At 36.2% G+C, this 21,574-nt stretch overlaps 1 protein-coding gene across 3 annotated transcripts in view; it reads left to right on the forward strand.

Annotated features, from left to right (window-relative positions):
- Positions 1 to 21,574, forward strand: part of mol (dual oxidase maturation factor 1 mol) — a 96,986-nt gene that overhangs the window by 31,126 nt on the left and 44,286 nt on the right. For 2 of the 3 annotated variants that reach the window (XM_017611829.1, XM_017611830.1), the window contains 2 exons: positions 5,120 to 5,360; positions 17,237 to 17,423. In XM_017611829.1, the coding sequence (XP_017467318.1) occupies positions 17,259 to 17,423 (165 nt within the window). In that variant the 5' untranslated portion in view covers positions 5,120 to 5,360; positions 17,237 to 17,258. Of the gene's footprint in view, positions 1 to 4,371; positions 4,442 to 5,119; positions 5,361 to 17,236; positions 17,424 to 21,574 lie in introns of those variants that run through there. The other variant, XM_017611831.1, reaches the window with a different exon arrangement.

The raw sequence follows: 21,574 nt of genomic DNA on the forward strand, positions 1-21,574 counted from the left end.
GCGAAGTGTCAATTCTAATGTACAATTCCATTTGCACACACGATATAATTAAAATAGCAAAATTTTTCGATATAGGAACTTCACCTTGTGTAGAATAATTGTTTATAAATCCCAACGGTTTTACCCTCCTTTCCCCGTCCAACAGAAACGAGGGGCGCAGTCAGCATGACGTACCTCCGCCAACCTCCAAATATAGTCTCTCAACTCGGCCATAACTTTCTGATTGTTTTCATCGAAGAGAAAATCTGGGCTGATTACACCTTTTTTATAGATGACAAGCTGAGGAGAGAGCGGAGAAGACATTAGTGGCCCTTTACTGCTGTACGAGAGAAGACTACACCAGTCAGATACAAGTCGGTACATTAAGCTTTCCTCATTGGAAATAGTGGGCCCATTAAGATCACTGCTGCTAAGCATACTACCCATGGGTGTTATGGGGAAGCAAAATTAGGTTGGCACAGCTATCGGACTGCCGGCTTTATTCAACTGGAAAGAGAATTACTGTGGCCATATCTCAATTCTGGATGGGATTGACCAGTCAGAAGTAACTTGATTAGGTTCTATACTGATGGGTCCAAGCTGGATGACGGAGTAGACGGGGGAGTATGCGTTGGGCAATTCAGGCTGGCGGCGTTAGAACTCTTAATTCTTTTCTCAGACTAAAACTTATAGCCACTGCAGTTACAGTTCTATTGCTAAGAACGAGCGACATATCGTTAGCTATAAAGCAGAACCATAAAGGTTTCTCCACAATGAAATTTCTAGAAGACACAGAAATTGTGAAGGCGGCAACAAATTTCGGGAACAGGGTTTTAAAATGATCTAAACACAGCGATAAAGTTGAGCACACGGCAAGTGCTCAGATTTGTTCACATCATAGACTGATTCCAAGAATAGTAGTGGTTTCAAGATCTTCAACCTAGCACTACTTCCAGTCGGTATCTAATGCCATGCTTAGCAGCGTCCTTTGACATCGTAGGTTACACAGCTGCAGCAAATCCTGCGATCAGACTTAGCGGAAGTGGGTGCTGAACTGCCTCTTGATTTTGACAGTCGAATCGATGCTGAGCTAGACCGGCACCAGCAAGTTCCTTCACTACTTATATCCTCCAAGAAATAAGTGAAAGGGAATCAGAAGTTGAAAGGAGGCACCGATGAGCTTCGAAAGTTGATGTAATGGTTGGTGAAGGGGTCTTTTGCAGATAGCTCTCCATTGACCTAAAATGTAGGCTGCTAGATCATTGTAGCAATTTCCACCCACAAGTATTTAGCTGACATTTAGTAAGCAGTTGCGCGTCCGTGGCAGGAAAGGTAAACATCTACTCTGATAGTCAAGCGGTAATTAAAGCTTTCTTCAATGTTGGTAGGTTAATTGTTGGATGCGGTCTTTTCTCCTTCCGTGAGGACAAATTGTATTCCTGGCTAAAGTACCACGCGCATGTCTTATGATCCGACGAAGCACCTTACCATTTGACCATAAATTATCCACACCAGAGGTTTCGTTTGTATTAGCTGACCAGTTTCCGAATCCGAAAATGAAGATATCTGATACGGAGCTCCCTAAAATGATAATGGACTTAGGACCTAAACGGAATAAAGCATGCTGCTGTTGGTGTGGCGAAAACTGAGATGGTGCCACTGGTGACACTCGTGAACCGGCAAGTTGTCGAGTGTTCAAATTCAGATTTTTAATTTGGATATCCCGGGGATCGACATGGCGAAGGTGTTAACACTCGTTCACCAGTACAACAGACGCAAAATTTATATAGATTGGTGAGGGAATGGCAGCGAAGCCAAAAGCTTTATCAATCGACATAATTATAAAATCGATAGAATTTGTGATCATCATACTTGCGCTAACTATTTTTATCTCAGGTGAGCTGCTATTAGTGAAATCGTTCTCGGGCATGGTGCATAATGTCTAATCGTATATCTAGCCTGGAAAACCTTTTTGCTACGTTCATTTCGTAGGCTTAAGTAACTTTTTCCTATCATTAAGCGACTAACTGCGATTTGAGATATCTCACTGAACCTGTGTCGATCATGTAAATAAACTTTAACTAGCAACCAGTAATATGGTAAAATAGGTAGGCGGGGAAAAGCGGTCCTATGGTGGAACATTGAACTTACGAAACTTTGAGAAAGGTTTAGGGGACTTCTGACTAGGGCTTTAAAACCCCGAAAAGAGGAGGACTGGTCTGAATATAATAATGTGCAGAAGGAATATAAGAGCCAAATTACCATGTCAAAACTAAGCTATTATAGAGACTTCTACAATTATATCGACAACAAGAAAAAGTCTGTTAGGCAGGGTAAGGTGCTTCACCAGGACCTGACGGTTAGGCTGGATTCTCTTAGAAAATCCGATGGAACTTATACCACGTCCCTGCTAGACACATGCAAAACTCTACTGGAAACTAATTTTACGGGTAGCAGGATAATTCCTTACGCTGCACAGTGTAAGATTTGACCCATCTAGCTGCTTTTAAATCTGTAATTCGAAAACTATTGAAGATAGATTAATGAAATTTTGCACAAGGTACGTTATAAGATAGGCGAAGCTTTTTACAAAAAATTGGTAATTTATAGTTACTGTCACGCCACCCTATTATATAACTGCAATTTTTATAAATGCAAAACTACGAAGGCTAAAATGCCCAAAATTTATATTTAGAATTTCCATATAACAAGGAATTATAAACTGACAGAAATGGACTTAAAAATAAATATATATTTTTTTAATTATGGCCGTGGAAAATATCGATAAAATAGTCAAGTTGGGTCAACAAAATTCCGTTATAAGTTCAATATTTCTTGCTCTATTTACAAAAATGGGATACCATTGGAAATGTAATGAATCAGGCTTTCTCTATTCAAAGCAAAAATACAAGAATTTGTCTCGGTCGAGATAAAATGCAAATGAATTACTCGAAGAAAATGAAATTCCCAGTAGGCCAGAAAAAAGAAAATTTCATCAAAACCTGCACTTTCCAGCAGCTAAAATTGTGTTGTTTAAAGTCTAAGAGGAGTGGCAAATAAACTGAGATACAAACTTTATCGAATAGTGGCGGATAACGAGTTTTCGGGTCTAATAAAAATAATAATTTGCTAAAAATAAGTCTAAGTCAACATCGTTTTACTTTAACATGAAGTACTCAGTCCTAGTTTACTGAATTCCCAAAAATGTATATTCATTAAAAAGATCATACCTAAAAAAATAAGACCAAAATGATATTTTAGCAATTGTTGCATAAATCACATAACACCGACAAATTAAACATTGAGATTCAGTTTTAAATATACAAGTTTAAATATTATTGCGCTCAGTAATTTTCCAAATCAAACCCCGTCCCGCCATACACTTTGATTTACATTTTTTAGTTATAATGTAATTATCCTTTTCTAGAATATGGAAATGATACACTGTGCGCCGGCAGAGATAGCGCGACGGGAACAGCTACCAGACAAAACTGGTACATAGCATCGCGCGTGGTGACTGACTCTTTTGACGACTTTATGTCGCCGGGCTCGGATGGTGTGTATCCGACAATTCTAAGGTCTGGGAGAGACAGGTTTATAGGGGCTCTTATAAGAAATTTTAGGGTCTGTCTGGCGTTTGGTCACGTTCCTACTCTTTGGAGAAAAGTCAGGATACTCTTCATTTCCAAACCAGGAAAGGATGCATAACATGAATATCAAAGCGGAAAGTCCTGTGAATCCGGTCCACATAACCATGTAACAAGGTGATGGACACTACCTTTGGCTCTATGTGCTCTGCGGCCAGAAATTGGATTCAGTTCATGTTATCTAAAAGATTTCTGACTGTGGGGACGAAGCTAGCCTTTGTACAAGGGCAGAGTTCGAGACGGGATGCCCTCAGGGCGGGGTGCTCTCACCTCTCTTGTGGTGTTTGGTAGAGGACTCCCTACTAACGGAACTACAAGATTTCGTTCAATCTCAGCTTTCGCGGATTATGTTTGTGTACTGTTATCAGGTAAATCTTTAGGGAGATGTGTGTTGAGACACAGAATAAGATTGATGAATGGTTCCCTGGAGCTGTCAATCCCAGCAAGACAACACTGGCCTTGTTTATGCGGAAAAGAAAATTAGAAAGTCTCAACCCTCCAGTGCATAGAGGCATAAACCTAAGTCTTTCCGTAGATGTGAAATATCTAGGAGTGACTCTAGATGCGAAGATGACAGCTGAAGGTAAATCGAGCGCTGAAAGTTTTCGGTGAAAACGGACGGTAGCTTCAGATGCTGAATTCCTTAAGTGCAATGGCAACGGTCTTTCAATCGGAAGTCTTTGCAATACTGAAAGTGAAACACTGGATAATTTGTGAAAGGTGGCGCGGACATAAAATCAGGATCTGAAGTGACAGCCAAGCTGCTTAAAATGCCTTGGAAACCGCACGCACCTCTTCAATGATAGTCCAGGAATGTAAGTTGAGGCTGAATTCCGTCATAAGGTGGAACGAGCTTGAACTGGTGTGGGTGTTAGGACACTACGGTGTTCAAAGCAACGAACTGGCGAATGTGATATAAAGCTTTGAGAGCATTGATCCTAAGAAAATACGATTTTCAATAACTGATTATATATCGTCCCTAGACACGAATAAAGGCGCGAGCTCAAAAGTTGACCGCCAAAAAAGGCGCAAAAAAAAACTTCAGTGAAGTTCAGCGAAGGAAGACTTCTTAACATAGTTGACGACGAAGAAAGACGCGTTAAAATATTTGACGGCGAAGAAGGACGGGTAAACTTGTTTTCGCCGTCGACTATGTTTGCGGGTGTAACAGTATGTAAATTCCCCAACGAGTTTTTGTTGAATGATGCTGAAGTGACAGTAGTCCTTGGCCAGGTATAAATCTATGTTTACGCGCCTTTCTTCGCCTCAACTAGGTTACGCGTCTTTCTTCGCCGAAGTTTATCTTAAGCGCCTTATTTCGTAAAATTTGTTTACACGTATTTTTTCGCCGTCAAAACACTAGCGCGCCTTTATAAAAACCTCTGGATTATAGCGGCTTGCGCTGTGTAGAAAATATTTTAATATTATCGATTATTATGTAGAAAGGATTTAAATATTTCATAAAAACCTTTCTCCTTTCCTTTAATTTACAGAAACAACTAAAAATCTGTGATTATGTTGCAGAAGCTGGTAGCAAGACCAAGCTACATATTTGCTTAAATCCAGCATCCACTAATTTGAAAATATTTCAAGCCATAACTTATTTTCGTCATTCAGAAAGTAAATTGAAATCAACGTCGGATTAGCTGCGAGAATAATACAACCAAACACATAGACGAGCAGCATTTGTTCACCAACTAGATTATAATTGAATGCAGAATCTCGACAAGTTTGGTAAGTATACTCACTATCTGCGAGTTTTTTTCGAACTAAAAAAATTCTGCGCAAACATTTTTGACCGAACAGAATAAGCACATTTTGGAAAAAGTAGTATCCAAATATTGGCTTACCTGGCTTTTTGCAATGGTAAATGCGTTTGGATTGTTTCTGTGCAAAAACGAATTTTTCGTTATAAAACAAAATACACAAAATTTTGTCTTTCAAAGCCCTAACAAAATTTATCTTACACAGTGTTCTTTCACTTTTTGATGATTTCCGACCAAATAGAATCATATAACCTGCTGTTGGTTGCAGAAGTTAACGTAGCTTTAAAGCATCCGTATTTGACACGTATTTTCCCACAAATAAAATTTTAGCTACACATCGCCAATTGAATATTTACGCATTCTGGAACTGTTTTCACAAAAGCAATGACGAAGCAAAAATATTTAATTTTAAAATTTTCTATTCTCAAATAACCGCAAATGTTTTGTGCGCAGGCGAAAAACCCACGTCGCTTGCAAATATTTATTTTTAGCTACACTGACTTTGGTTTTGTTCTTTTCTCTAATTCTAAATTCGCTAGCTTACATAGTCAATATTTCTTTGACTTTGTGCCGCCTTTCGCTTCAATCAAACTAAATAATAAACAGCTTATGAATTTAATAAAAAAAAATAGTTTTTTTTTGTTAATCAGCTTTAAATAAAAGTGCCAATTCAAGCTTATGCATGTGGATCTGTAAAATAAATGCCAGAAGCATGAATGTGCAAATTTATCAGTTTTGAGTTATTGGGTTGACTTGATTAACCTATGTTATACCGAAACTCAGAATACCATACGTACACGGAAAACATATAACTTACAATTTCAATTGCATAGATTTAGAGTTAAGTCTAAACAATTTTTTTTATAGAGTCTTTCCCCAGCTAATTTTATTAAAAATAGGTAAGTTTTGGTTACAATATAATCAGGAAGAACAAGCCCTTTCGTTTCCAGGAATACTTAGAATTAAGAAAAAAGCGATAAAATGTAATAACAGTAACAATGTGTGTATTTGTTGTTATCACTAGGAAAGAGCATTAAACAGGGAAAGTCATTTATTTAGATTAGATAGTAAGAGATAGGAAATACAAAACAAATAATTTACAAAAAATTTACGTTAAATTTAAATAGATTTACAATTTAAACATAACGTCTTTTAAAGTAAAAAACCGCGTATCGTCATTCTGCAAAACCGCGTAACTGACATTAGCTGCGCAAAATTGGTTTTGCTCACACAAGCTCTTGGCTCAATCCGTATCTATTCGTCCTGAAATATACTAACCAGAAATGCGACTACTTTATATAAAAGAGAACCATTTTCAAATATGAGTGTTTTTACTCTATAGAAAATAATTTATGCAACCTCACATATGCGGTTTTGCATTATCTTGATACGCGGTTTTGTACTTTAAACTACGATAAGAAATATCGTAAAGCAAGTAATGTATCTAATTAAAAACATTAATTAATTAAAAAACATCTATTAAAAAAAAAATTAAATTTATACAAAAATAAAATAAATAGTCAAAACTTTTCAATATGTGGGTGTCGTATAGTTATGATAAGCACTATTGAAAGGATTTTAAGTATGCTGTTCTGTAACCCATTTAATTGTGGTATTTACGTTAAAGTGCAAGGACTTACGTTTTTCCATACGCAGTTTGATCGACGATTTAGTTATATGCAGAAATTCAGCGACACCTTCCAGCTACTTCAAACTGGCACTTTAATGTATTAAAAATGAATGGGCTATTCAAAATCTTTTTTAAATATCTGATTAAATCATCAATATTTTTACGAAGTTTGAAACTTAGATTTATTCGGCTTTTGTTATTATAAAATAAAAATAAAAATTAAATAATAAAAAATAGTCAAAACTTCTCAATATTTGTGTGTCTTATAGTTATGATAAGCACTATATAATGAAAACTGTGACACTTATTCCTCACAGTCGAAATCTAAATCCCATCCAAGCCTCGTTAAACTAATATTATTCGCTTCAAGTTCTACTAACTTCATCGCTTCAGTAAAGAAAGATCTCCGAATTGTGACCACTGGCAACAAGCGTGAGCAAATAATCAGAGGATCTCATGAAACTAACTATCTATTAAAAACGAGCTCTAAATTGTCAGCGTGACTCATTTTCCTACTATAGATCTCTCTAAAGTTTTTAAAGTCCTTGTTAGAATTAAATCCGCTTTTTATTCATTGAGCAACCTTAAAATAATAATCAAACTTAACCAGAAGTATATGTTTTTGTGTTTAATTAAAATCGGAGTGAAATTTTTAAAACCAATTTATTTAAAAATGCGCAAAGTGCATTTCGTTTTTAACTCGGATTCTTAAGAAAGAAGGAACATACTTTACTGCAGCACTGTCAAATTTAAAAGCGCTTTGCGCATTATAAAAAATGTTTTTGAAAATTACACTTGCAAAAAATAGAGGTTAGTTTAGTTTTTTTAAACATAATTTTATAACACATAATTCCAAAAAATACGCCAAAAGAATAAATAATCTTAATGGAAAAAACAAAATAACGAAATATAATTCCGCTTTCTTACAGTAACAATTTGAATTCCTCAGTTTTGAAAAAGAAAATAATGTTCAAACTTGTCAAGTTTGGACACGCATACACATCTCCCAGCCGAAAAATGGTAGAAAGCTGAAAACTTACCCCCAAATATAGAATTTAATGGGGAATTAAACTTATTCATAAAAATTAAAATAGATTTAGTGAGCTTTATAAAGTGATACTTTCATGAAAAGTTTTTTATTTATAAAGCATTTAAAGTCTTGATTATTTTTTACGAATTTGGGTGTCAATACGTAGGGTTGGGATAATTGCTTTACATGGGGCTCAAAAGTGTTGGTGGGAAATCTTGTTTCTCAAAGAAGAGGATACGGATGCAATTTATGCGTCTGACGATGGGAAAATACTGCACTTAGTGGGAGAAAAGGTAATGAAGCTTGGATGGGGTACGGTATGATTGTTAAGCAAATATTTTGAACTCACCTGTCTTGAAGAATAATTCATTGTAAAGGACTTTACCAAACTTCAAGATGGCACTAAGAATTTTTCAATTGGGATGGGTTGATCCTGGAAGCCTGTGGCGAACGTCTTGTTAATTATTAAGTCACTGACGCCAAATCACCTCGGCAAGTTATACGATTGAGAAGCACGGCCAAATGACAAATTTTTATTATGAAAATGTGTGTTTATTCGTGTAATCGTTTGGTGGCCGGTTTGGGAAATGCGTAAAAACACCGGCTTTTGGTTGTACTAAAATACTTTCAGAGACCCTGTGGTAATCTGTCGAGCGATGAAAACCGCACCCATCGCATATGGTGTTCTTTTAAACCCCCTGAGCATATCCTTATAAATAAATAAAAGGCATTGAACTTTCTAAACGACCAATGAAATTCAGTCGCAATAATAATAATAATTTGGCGCTTACTCCCAGGTCCTACAGAGTGGTAGTACGCAACGGTGTACTGCAGCAAGCTACTTACATTTCAATCTACTTAAAAGCTTACGTGTATTTACTAGGCTTGGTTCGAAACAAACAAGTAAATGCTTAGCTACTACCGTATTCATTTGCGTTCAAGCTATGAATTGAATTGGCTTGTTTGAAACAAAGTGTGAATCATACTTGCGCTTGTATATTTTTCAAGTAGCTTGAAAACGTAACCCATCAGCTACAGCGTCCGTTTTGTGCATATAACTGAACTACTGAGTCACATTTTTTTAGATGTAGATGGATCAGTACTAAGAATCAGCTCGCCAACTCCGCTTAGTGCTGTGTTATTTAGCACTTTACCTCGACGACGCGATTTAAATGACAAGGGAATCAATTCAGTTCATAGTGACTAGGTGATATAATTTTTGCTCTAAAAAAATCGAGCTAAAAAGTTGCATTAATTTTTGGCAACCATTGGTTTTGGGACACCAAATGAACACAAATGTGGGCTGTCAAATTCATTACTAAATTCTACACCAATTGGATGGCGAAAGTCAGACCCAAACTAGATCTAAAGAGAAGATTGATTCCATCGATACCGAACATTAATTATCTTAATAGGCTGGGTTTTACGTTCGATAACCTCCTATTCTCCTTGGCACTTATAGGGCATCGCGGAGCGGTTGCAAGGAGGCCGTCGTCTCGAGTCTCCAACGGCGAAATTAGACGACTGCATAATATAAGACAAACGCTAGCCTATCTCTCCCAAAGCCAGGGTAGGTTCGGATTGCATATACCTGTCTAGCATACCCAGCTCTATTTACTCTATCTGTCTCACAAAAGAGCCGCCATGGAAAAAAAACCAAGACAGATCGATTATTTAAAGCAATGAACGTAATTGAACGATTAAATATCGAACGATTTGTTTACCGCCCTTTGTATGAAGAACTGAAGTAACTTCCTAAAGGAGGAAGGCAATTGGCGAAGCTGTTTGATCTCGATTCAAACTGACAAGCGGCTGTAGTGCCAAATAAGGAAAATATAGGGAAGATGAAGAACCAAAGAAATAAGAAGAATAGAGAGAACAAGAAGAAAAAGAAAAACAAGAAGAAAAGAAGAAGAAGAAGAAGAAGAAGAAGAAAAAAAAGGAGAAGGAGGGGAAGAAGAACAAGTAACACAATAAGGAGTTAGACTAGATGGTTGTTGATGCAGCTCTGCAAATTATCCTGGACCATTTTCGCCTTCCGGATTAGGGACATCCGTTTGGAGGGAAATCGGTATTTCCTTTGTCAGCATAGTTTCCGTCAGAGCGCCTTTTTTGGCACGCCTATCAGTCTCCTCCTTGCCCGTGACACCGTTGTGTCCTGGAACCCAGTACAGATCTGTGCCCGTAGCATATCTTAAGCTGTCCTCTATTTCGGCAGACTTCTTGAGGACGTGCAATGGGATAGTAGTGACTTTATCGCAGCCTGATTCTCAATGTACGCTAAGAAGCTCCTCAGTAGCTCCGCCGCCTTCTTAATGGCTAATACTTCAGGCTGGAAAATCCTGAAATGTTACGGCAGCTTTAGGATTTATTGGCCCTTCTGGGATAGCCCTTTCACTTTCTATTCTATTAGCTAATGTTCTCTTCTCCATGGAATAGTATCGGCCTGACTATCGGCGTGAAGATCCAGTGAAAAAGAGAAGGCTATGGGCCCAAAGACTATTTTCTGTCGAGTATTATACCGAGGCACTTGATGCTTTGCTTCACCTGGAAGGTCACACCATCCAGCTTAGGCTTACACCAGTTCGGAATCTTGTATTTCCAGGTGAGGAGTACTAGATCTGTCTCTTTTCTGCATTAATTAAGGCCAACTTTAGTTGCACAAAGGTCTATCTTTCGTAGTGCTTGACTCATAAGTGAGCTGAGTGTGGATAGAAACATTGTGCTTACTATGACAAAAATATCAACCGCATTCCATTTTTTTAGTGTACTGTTGACCACCAGCAACCATAGTACCGGTGATAATACGGCAACTTGCGGCGTGCCTCAGTTAACCGGTTTGGTGGACTCATGCCTATCCCACTACGCCGAAACACTTCTGCAGCTCAATATACTGCTTATAGGCCAGTACGCAGCTCTCAAGAAAACGGTAAAAAAATTGTCATTATTTCGTGTGTGTGTCCAAAGAATTTTTACATCTGACACCTCACCAGCCTGTTGCCTGACTCTTTCCTCAAGAAATAATGGAACGGGCATATATTTCTGTTGCAAGCATGGGTTGCCTTGTGCACTTTTTTCGCAAAAAAACTTTAGAAAATCGTAGCAAATTTCTTTAGAACTACGTACTGTTTAAAGAAAATTTTACACAAGGATATTCCATTGCCATTTCTTGTACGTTATTTTATATGGACTTTTTGCTTTTCTTGAGAGCTGCATACTGGCCTTATCCAGTTCAAAATTGTGAACCACATAGACGTTAGTAGACTAAAAATGTTTGTAAAATATGCCACATTCAAGTAAATTCGGAATCGTTAAAGTTATTCAATTAAATTTTCAAAGCTGAAATAGACGTACAGTGACGAACAGAAGTATTGGCACAGTGAATTTTTCGCAGTATATGTAAAATATTTTATTCTTTTTATTTTCGTTAATTTTTTATAAAAATATGGTTCATATTCCACCAATAAACATAAAAAGCAAACCCCTAAACTTTGTGCAAAACTCAGGAAAACTCAACAAATTTGCATACCAATAACTTTTTATTCAGATTTTAGGAAAATTCTAAGAAAGCAGTTTTATAGCCCATTCAATTTTAGTATAAGTAAGTGCAAGCTTGAGGTTGCTAGAAAATCGCGCTGATTTTTGGCAATTTATTTAGTAGAAGGTGTTGCTCATTTTCTCCATACAAAAAATAATTGTCGAACGTACTTTGTATGGACCTGCGCGAAAAAAATTTGCCAAAAAACAACCCGATTTCTAGCAACTTCAAACTTGCACTTCCTTATACCAAAATTGAATGGGCTATAAAACTGCATTCTTAGAATTATTTTTTTTTTAAATCTGAATAAAAAGTTGCAAATTGGTATGCAAATTTATTGAATTCTCCTGAGTTTTGCACAAAGTTTGGAGATTTGATTTTTATGTTTTTTGGTAGAGTATGAAGAATAAAAAACGTTGCATATATTGCGAAAAATTCACTGTGCAAATAGTTTTGTTCGTCACTGTATGTACTCCCTCTCAAATTCGTAAATCGCTAAATTTTCCAATGAGTCGTATTTTTAATTCTAATTTTATTTTTATAAGAAGCATTGCAAGCAATTTAATCCTACATAGGTAGCCATTAGCGAAATCAAGAAATAAATAAATAAAATAAAATAAATAAAAACCATACTTAACGCGAAACAAGGAAACGCGAATCGTTAAAAGAACTAAAACAAATTAGAACCGGTTGCTGCCTCAGACTCAGCTTTTGTTCGCATCTTCTAATTTTTTTATTCAACATTCTATCAAATACATACAACGAACGCCAGACGTCACTTCAAACTTGGGTTAAATAAAATTTAGCTCGTACGAGTATGGCACTTAAACTTGGAGAATACTTAAGTTTGCGGCTTTTAACCCGCAAGCGATCGGCTACACGCTTCATTCGTTTTATATGTAGCTATATAAATTTTAGTATGCGCATACATATGTATATATAACTATGTGCTACATATCTACTTATGTAGCTTTGTTTGGCTATATTCATCACTCAACACGTAAAGTCCCCTTTTTAAACATTCGCATATTTTTTACCGCTACAAATTGCTTCAATTTTTCCATTCTTTGTTTGGCACTCTTAACAAGTTTATCGCTTTTGGCCAATTTATTTATTTTTGGGTTTTCTTAAAAGCGGATACAAGTAAAGCAAAATAATAAACAATTAGATAAGGTGAAACAAAAAAACTTAAGAATATCCCTAATAGTTGATACATTCATAAGTATGTACATTAGGGTCGTAAAAAAAAAGTAAAGTCGGAGTTTTAATGCTCGCACCCCCTAGGACTTTCCTATACCGAAAAAATATACCTCGGTTTGTTTTTACATTGAGATCAAAAAATTTTTGTAGCTCGCTCAAAGCGCTCAAAATTTTCCATGTGTTTTATTTGGGTGAAAATATTCTTCGTAAAAATGGTATAGAATTCCTGAAAATCACCGATCGGAAAACTGTTTCTCTTCAGGAGACTTCCAATAATAATACCGAATTTTTAGGATAAGCATTTTTAAAATATTAACTATTTTTTATATGTCCCCCAAAATCCCAAAAAGTGCAATGGAGGACCCATAAAAATCGTTAGCATAAAAGTAAAATGGTAAAATAGAGAATTGGGTATAATTATTGGAAGTCTCCTGAAATAGAATAGAGTTCTCCGAAAGAAAAATATTGATTTAAAAGAATTCTTTACCATTTCCACCAACAATTATTATTTTTTTTTCTTATATAAAATACACGGAAAACTTTGAGCGACTCTAAATATTTTTTGATGTCGAAGTAAAAAACAGGGGTAATTTTTTTTTTGGTATACTACAATCCTGGGGGCGAGAGCATTACAATACCGACTTCACTTTTTCACATGCATTTTTGAACTACCCTAGTGTACATACCCTTTTACATACCTGTATACTCGTAAACTCGTACTAGTAATTTTATATGTATGTACATATTCGCTACAAGGAACAAAGAAATCAAGAATTATATTTGTCGATTAAAAAATATCTAATAGAAGTAATGAAAAAATACTAAAGTTTGCAACCACAAAGTATTTGTACCGCAAGTTGCTTTAGTGTTTTTACATGGATGTATTTAGCATCCTGCTGTGTTTTATAACAATTATAACAAATTGTTTATTGATACGCGGAAAAATGCAATGTCAATAATGATGAATCAAATTTGCACGAAAACATTTGTAAAATGAAAAAGAAATTACGGAGATTTTCTTTGATCTTCCACGCTGAAGAGATGTTCGATATTTGCGTCCGGAAATAGTATTGATGACTCTTTTTTGAAAGTAAACGGCTATATCTCTCTCCAACAAAATCAATGCCTACCTTCTTTACCACTTATTATATTGATGTTGAATACCCCGAAGTTCTATATGTTACTTTTGTCATATTACTCTCCTCTAACCTCTTCACTTGCACCTTTAATCTCACTTAGCTACACTAAGAAAAAAGTAACATGATAAAAATACATGGAAAACTGGAGCGCTTTGAGCGACCTCTAAATATTTTTTGATTTCAAAATAAAACAAGTCATAAAGTATAAGTTCGGGCGGAGCCGAACATTAAATAAATACCCGGCGCAATTATTAAATATATGATTTTCACCTTTCCGAAAGCTACCGCAACATGGAAGGCCGGGGTGTATCAATTTTGAGTAATTTAGCGTTCTTGGATTTCGAAATATTGAAGTTTCAAGCATTTCTGAAATTTACCATTATGTGACAAGCGGCTTCAGTTTTAGTCTGATTTCAATAATTTTCAACGTTCTGCTTTTATTTGGCAAGCACCGAGTTTGGTACAAATTGGTAGAACGGTTACCGAGATATATATATGTGATCATAAGTGGGCGGTGCCACGCCCATTTTCCAAAATTTTATCATAAACGTGTTCTGGGTAAAGAATTGTTTCAAGCATCAATTTTGAATAAATTAGCTTTAATATTTACTGATTTATCGAAGATTTCGTATTTCTCCAAATTACCGTTATATGGGATGTGGGCGTGGTTATTGTCCGATTTTACAAATTTTCGTCCATCCGTCTTGCGAAAGAAGTGCACGTACAAAAATATCTACATTTTGACTCGAGTTATCGTGTGCACAGACGGATGGACGGACGGACGGACAGACAGCCACCGCTTAATCGATTTCTCTTTTCATTCTGATCACTTACGTATACATTTGTCTATATATATCTTGATTCGTTTTACCTGTTACAAACAACCGTTATGTGGACGAAGTTATAACACCCTTGCGCACAAGTGCGCTCAGGTATAAAAACAGGGATATGATTTTGTTCGATATAGAACAATCCTAGGGGATGAGAGCATTACATTTCCGACTTTACTCTTTTTGGACCCCACTATTGGACAGTCTAAAAGGAAGTGTGGAGATGATTACACCTCAACTTCCTCTTGACAGCTGATAAAAAGGGTTCAGTTGAAATTCCTAGTCTTACCGCGTGAATACCAATCGCACAATGGCCTGTCAGAAGCACCATCACTAGCCCTTCAGAAATAAAGTTTTTTTCGGCACCTTTGAGGGGTAACGATGGGTCACTCGTGTTTTGCGCTGCAAAAAAAATTTAAAGAGCTCTATAAAAACATTTTCTGCAGCAGAAAAACGCCTTTTTTTCCTTTTGTATGCCACCAAAGGAGCACCGCTTTCTTTTGTCCATTTTTTAAGGTATTTAGTAGAGCACGAATTATGCTTGTTAGACTATGTTCAAACAGGCCAATTAAGCTTTAAATTGCGGAATTGAGTTTTGTGTTCACACATATGTCAGCTGCACAATTAGCGATACGAAATCAGCTGCTGGATTACCTACAGTGATGGAAAAGTTGATACAATCGTACCTTAGTTTAGTTTGAAAGTGCAATCGGTACAAACGCACAATTTTAGGTACATTTGGAACGTAGCCAAATAACTTCTCAGGAAATCAGCCCTTATTTTTATTGATATTTCAATGCATTTTCTGTTGCGGGCAACTGGTCCAATACCTTCCCTCCTTTGTGAAGGGGCATACAAATGATACAAAAAGGTGGTCAAAGTAACGCAACTGTAGTTGATTTCGCCAGATAGACGGAAAATATTTACTTTTTAACGTCAGATCGGAGAACATACCTCCAAGTCAAAATTTAACATACCTAGCAGGGTTGCATAGAGAATCAGACACAAATTAATTGCCAATTAATAATAAATTGGAAATTAATAAATTGAATTTTTGTATGATAAATTGGGTAACAATTAAGGCTTAAATTGGTGAAAAGGTTCTTTATTGCCAATTAGGCTCCTGTTTGAACATAGTCTAAGTCTAGCGCTCGCCCAGCTAACACTAGACCAAACGATCCAAGAGTGTACTGCAGTAGGACAGGGGCGTCCCTTGTTGCACCTTACCTGAGGATAACATTTTAAGGGTGCCTTTCCAACACTAGGTCATTAGCCACGCAGTTTCCCGCGATGTCACTGTGACCCGGCACCTACACTAGCCTTATTTAGAAGAACTTCGATGCGATTTATAAAGACGACAGGCATTCCTTTAACGATTTCGGGCGCACCTTTTAGTAGCGAGTCTACCGCTTCCTTGGTGGTAGCTATTTTCGCCTGAAAGACACTTCAGAAGTCCGGAAGCCTGAACATAGTTTTGGCAGTGAGTTTCCGACCACCAACCCTGTCTCCATGTTTTGATTCGTCCGTGAAAAAGTTTACCGCTCCCTTCTTCGAGAAACCCCGCCCTACCTAGTCCCGTCTTGAGGGAATATAGGTAGAGAAGGAGCTTCTGGGATCCATTTCGAAACTGCGACAGTTCTGTCTGCAATATCCGCGTGGTAAAGATGACGTTAAGCGCCAGTATAGGCTTTAATCTGGTTTCATAGAGTTAATGAATTATTTTGGGCGAGAGCTAGCCTTTAACCGATAGCTCCCCTACAACAGTACAAGGCAACCGATGCCTTTCTTGCCCTTTGCCCAATGTTAGGCTTCCACGACAGATTCCTATCCAGGATCAAGCCTAAGTACTTGACCCTGTCTGAGAGCCACAGACGAAAGCCCCCACTTACGGTGGCCAGACGTATTGATTTTATCAGCACAGTATTGATTTTCCAACTGCCATTAATAATTTAGTAATTTCTTCAATAAGTACACTAATGTACTGATGTTTTATATTTGTACTGATTTGTACTGAGTTTTTAATTCTGAGCATACAAATTTTTTAATAGTGGTCTTCCCACAAAGCTTGGTACTCGGTATCTTGGTGTTCGATAAATTTTCCCCAAAAAAAATTTAATCAATTTGAATTATTAGCCGACTGAAACTCGCACTTTATCTTAATAAATAATACGTAAGTATGTTGAATTTTCCTAAATTTTGTATAAATGTTGAATTTTTGTTTAAATTCTGGTGGTTATAGCCCGAACAAAATTTGTATAAAAAATTAAAATCTTACCTTCAATAACATTAGAAATATTAAAACAAAAAACACTTTGTTAATGCTTGTTTGAATTGTTGTAATTTGGAGTAACTGTATTTATTTGGTTTCGTTAATTTGTAGCAACTCGTTTCGAAAAGAATAGAACTCAGGTTTTCCATGAGCCTTACATTTGATTTAATTTTATGTTAATCTTTTATTTTCCTATTTTTGATTTCAGAACACAAAATTTTCAAAACAGCATGAAGGGTTGGTTTGACGCATTTCGTGACGACGGTGGGCCCACACTATATTCATTTCCTAATCGAACACCGGTGACAGGCGATGTATCCATTGTTGCCGTTTCGGTTTTATTTGCAACAATTTACGTTGCTTTTCTAGTGATATTTCCGGGAGTGAGAAAACAGGTAAATATAAACCAAATGCGGACATTAAAGAATAACTCTATGCATGTATTTAGCTTAAGAAACTATCTTAATACCTAAGTAAATTAAAAAAAAAAAAACTGACTGCGTGTAGTCCCAACGCGCGGAAGAAGTGCAACTTAATCAAGACAATTCCAGAATGGCAGAAGTAAGAAATACATTCTCAAAGTGGCGTTAATTATTTAGCGCATACATCTCTGAATCCAATCAAGACGTTTTATTTCAATAATTCACTTGTATTACTAAATAATTTGAAATTAAAAAGTGGCCACCCTTTTCAAACCTCCAATAATATTTTAATTGTTTCAACTTAACATTATTTCCTAAAACTTTTTCGTTTGAGACTAACATTTTAAAATTTCAAGTGGATAAATTCTGTATAATTTAACTAAATTAGACTTTTAAAACAGGCGGCAACCCTCTTCAAAAATATTTTCAAACTAAAACCTTCTTACACCTTTTTCGTGTGAGATTGTGGTACATATGGCCAAATCTCCGGAACCGTGTGCTTTTGTGTCACTCACCTTTAAATGAATTTTTTTATAAAATACCTGGGTCGTTTTTATAGCAAATCTGACGAGTTCTTGAATCTTATTTATTTCTTATACAAACAATGTCATTTTAATTTTGATAAATAAACAAAGTAATTAAAATAACAATTTTGACGTGTCACTTTGGGTACCTTTGTACGTTTTTTGAGTATAATTTTTTCAGTGCGGAACGGAGATATTCAAAAATCATGAAAAATATTTAGTAAATGTAATTTTGGAAAATGCATTAGACGTTGAGAAAAATATGTGCTACTTATTGGAAATAAACTGTAACAATTTGAAATCTGTCACTCGTAATTATCAAAAAGGTTATATTTTAAGTTCTTTTCCATTTTGCGCTTTCAGCGATTACTAAATTGTTCTTATTTGTTTATATACACATTAATTGCATATTCAAGAAAAAATTACGATCTTTTGAAGCTGTGTGCCTTTGAAAATATTGAAAATATAACAAATATTGCCTGAATAAGTCTTTGCGTGAACGGCTTCAAATTTCCACTTTTTTGATGGCACACTGACAGACTAAAACATTACAGGTTGGCATTGAGCCTGATCGTTAGATAAGATTCTTCATAAAGTTCGTTGAAAATGCTACATACATAAAATATTTTTTGTCCAAAATACGGCCATGAATATATGTATATGTGTGTATGTAAAGGAATTTCAAATCTTTGGGCAGTGCGGTTAACGAATTTTTAAATATTTACTCAAAAATGATATTTTCAATGGATCTTATGCGGAAATTACTTTTTCGTAAAATTTGTAGTTTATTTACAACAGTGCACAGTGGCCAATTTTTGGAAAACCCTGGCCAAAAGTCCAAAAAAAAATTGGTGCATTCGTATGCATAACCATCTTATATTGAGGGCTCTACTGCGTATCGTTATGAGACAACAAGTCGATTCTCTTAAGGCATTTAGTGTTATAGGAGCTCGAAGCGACTGTTGCTAGCAATTCGCTCTAAACTTTTCGTAAATTAGAGTTTTCGTCGTTGTTGATTGATTTTTTTTGTTTACTCATTGTGATGGATTAGGAAAATAGTTACGAGAGTGGCCGATATGGGCGGTCTAATTTTCTTTTTCATATATATTGAAGTTTTTTCCATCCACCTTGGTTAAGACCACCTGCCACAAGCCGCCAGTGCAGTTTGGACATCAGTTTTTATACGCGATTCTTAATTTTTTTATGTTTAAAAGATTCAAATTATGTAAAAAATTATTTCTGTCAAGATTTTGAGGTTTTAAAGATTGGATGTTTTTAGAATTTAAATGATGTCAGAAAGTACTACTATATTAGAGTGCTCATCCATAGGCCTCTGATTATTGAATGGGCACCCTTGCCAATTGGGCAACTTTCCGAAGAAGCCCAAGAGTCAAGGAATAAGGATTAAAAAATATCGGCTGCTTGTAGCCTCGGACCCTGTCCTTTCAAGTTTACGTTTAAACCCACCAAAACACAGTCATAAACTGTCGTCAGATGCCATTAAATTATCAAACGTTTTAAATGCGGATGCGGAATTGCCATCAGAAAATATAGATATGAGCTTGGATACTTCAGATGACTGCGAGTCTGATGGGGTATAAAATTGTTATCTTAAAAATATATTCCTGTACCAACAAATATGTATGTCTTGTTCATTGATTCATTCAAAGTCCCGCAGTTCCCGTGTAAATTTGAGCATCAAGATTTTTAGAAACAAACATTAAGACCCCGTTAGTGTTTGTCCGAGCTTCTCTTCCGATTTGTGGCGTGCGCCTTGATGTTGGCACACAAAGGAGAGGGACCAACGCCGAATCCGGATTTTATTTTTATGAGAAGCTGTTCTTCGTGCCTGCCAAAGGGCGACTTTATTACAAAAAACTTGTTTGTTTCTTATTTTTTGCGTATATTGCTAACCGCTACATCACATTATATAACAAAAAAAGCAGAAACCATGACCTTTTATACTTAACTACCTTAATTTTGCTAAAAATCTGATTATTTTAAGCTGCAGCCATTGTGGATCCGCCATTTTGAATTTCATAATTATCTGGTGAAATTTAAAACCAGAAACCAACATAAAGACGTTTANTAGGAGCTCGAAGCGACTGTTGCTAGCAATTCGCTCTAAACTTTTCGTAAATTAGAGTTTTCGTCGTTGTTGATTGATTTTTTTTGTTTACTCATTGTGATGGATTAGGAAAATAGTTACGAGAGTGGCCGATATGGGCGGTCTAATTTTCTTTTTCATATATATTGAAGTTTTTCCCATCCACCTTGGTTAAGACCACCTGCCACAAGCCGCCAGTGCAGTTTGGACATCAGTTTTTATACGCGATTCTTAATTTTTTTATGTTTAAAAGATTCAAATTATGTAAAAAATTATTTCTGTCAAGATTTTGAGGTTTTAAAGATTGGATGTTTTTAGAATTTAAATGATGTCAGAAAGTACTACTATATTAGAGTGCTCATCCATAGGCCTCTGATTATTGAATGGGCACCCTTGCCAATTGGGCAACTTTCCGAAGAAGCCCAAGAGTCAAGGAATAAGGATTAAAAAATATCGGCTGCTTGTAGCCTCGGACCCTGTCCTTTCAAGTTTACGTTTAAACCCACCAAAACACAGTCATAAACTGTCGTCAGATGCCATTAAATTATCAAACGTTTTAAATGCGGATGCGGAATTGCCATCAGAAAATATAGATATGAGCTTGGATACTTCAGATGACTGCGAGTCTGATGGGGTATAAAATTGTTATCTTAAAAATATATTCCTGTACCAACAAATATGTATGTCTTGTTCATTGATTCATTCAAAGTCCCGCAGTTCCCGTGTAAATTTGAGCATCAAGATTTTTAGAAACAAACATTAAGACCCCGTTAGTGTTTGTCCGAGCTTCTCTTCCGATTTGTGGCGTGCGCCTTGATGTTGGCACACAAAGGAGAGGGACCAACGCCGAATCCGGATTTTATTTTTATGAGAAGCTGTTCTTCGTGCCTGCCAAAGGGCGACTTTATTACAAAAAACTTGTTTGTTTCTTATTTTTTGCGTATATTGCTAACCGCTACATCACATTATATAACAAAAAAAGCAGAAACCATGACCTTTTATACTTAACTACCTTAATTTTGCTAAAAATCTGATTATTTTAAGCTGCAGCCATTGTGGATCCGCCATTTTGAATTTCATAATTATCTGGTGAAATTTAAAACCAGAAACCAACATAAAGACGTTTACACAAGGTTTGATTACAATTGTACCACGCTTCGACTTTTGGCCAGCTTTTTCGAAAAATTGGCTACTGTGCAGTGTCCAGTGAATCATTTTGGGGGAGAGGCCCAAAGATTTCCAAAAAGTCGTTGACAAGCAAAGAAACCTTTGTGCGTTGTAACAAGATTTACCCCAAGATATTTCGCCTCACTAGAAAAATCCATTTTTGTACCACCCGCTGGCTTGAATGGGTCGATCCTAAGGCCGCCTTAAAACTGGATATTGGTGTAAAGTCTTTGAAATCTTCGTCTATCGTTTAGTGTGATACGGCAAGTANTTGATTTTTTTTGTTTACTCATTGTGATGGATTAGGAAAATAGTTACGAGAGTGG

The sequence above is a fragment of the Rhagoletis zephyria genome, unplaced genomic scaffold, assembly GCF_001687245.7.
Source record: "Rhagoletis zephyria isolate East Lansing unplaced genomic scaffold, Rhagoletis_zephyria_1.1 Rzeph_scaffold_00464, whole genome shotgun sequence".
Lineage (NCBI taxonomy): Eukaryota > Metazoa > Arthropoda > Insecta > Diptera > Tephritidae > Rhagoletis > Rhagoletis zephyria.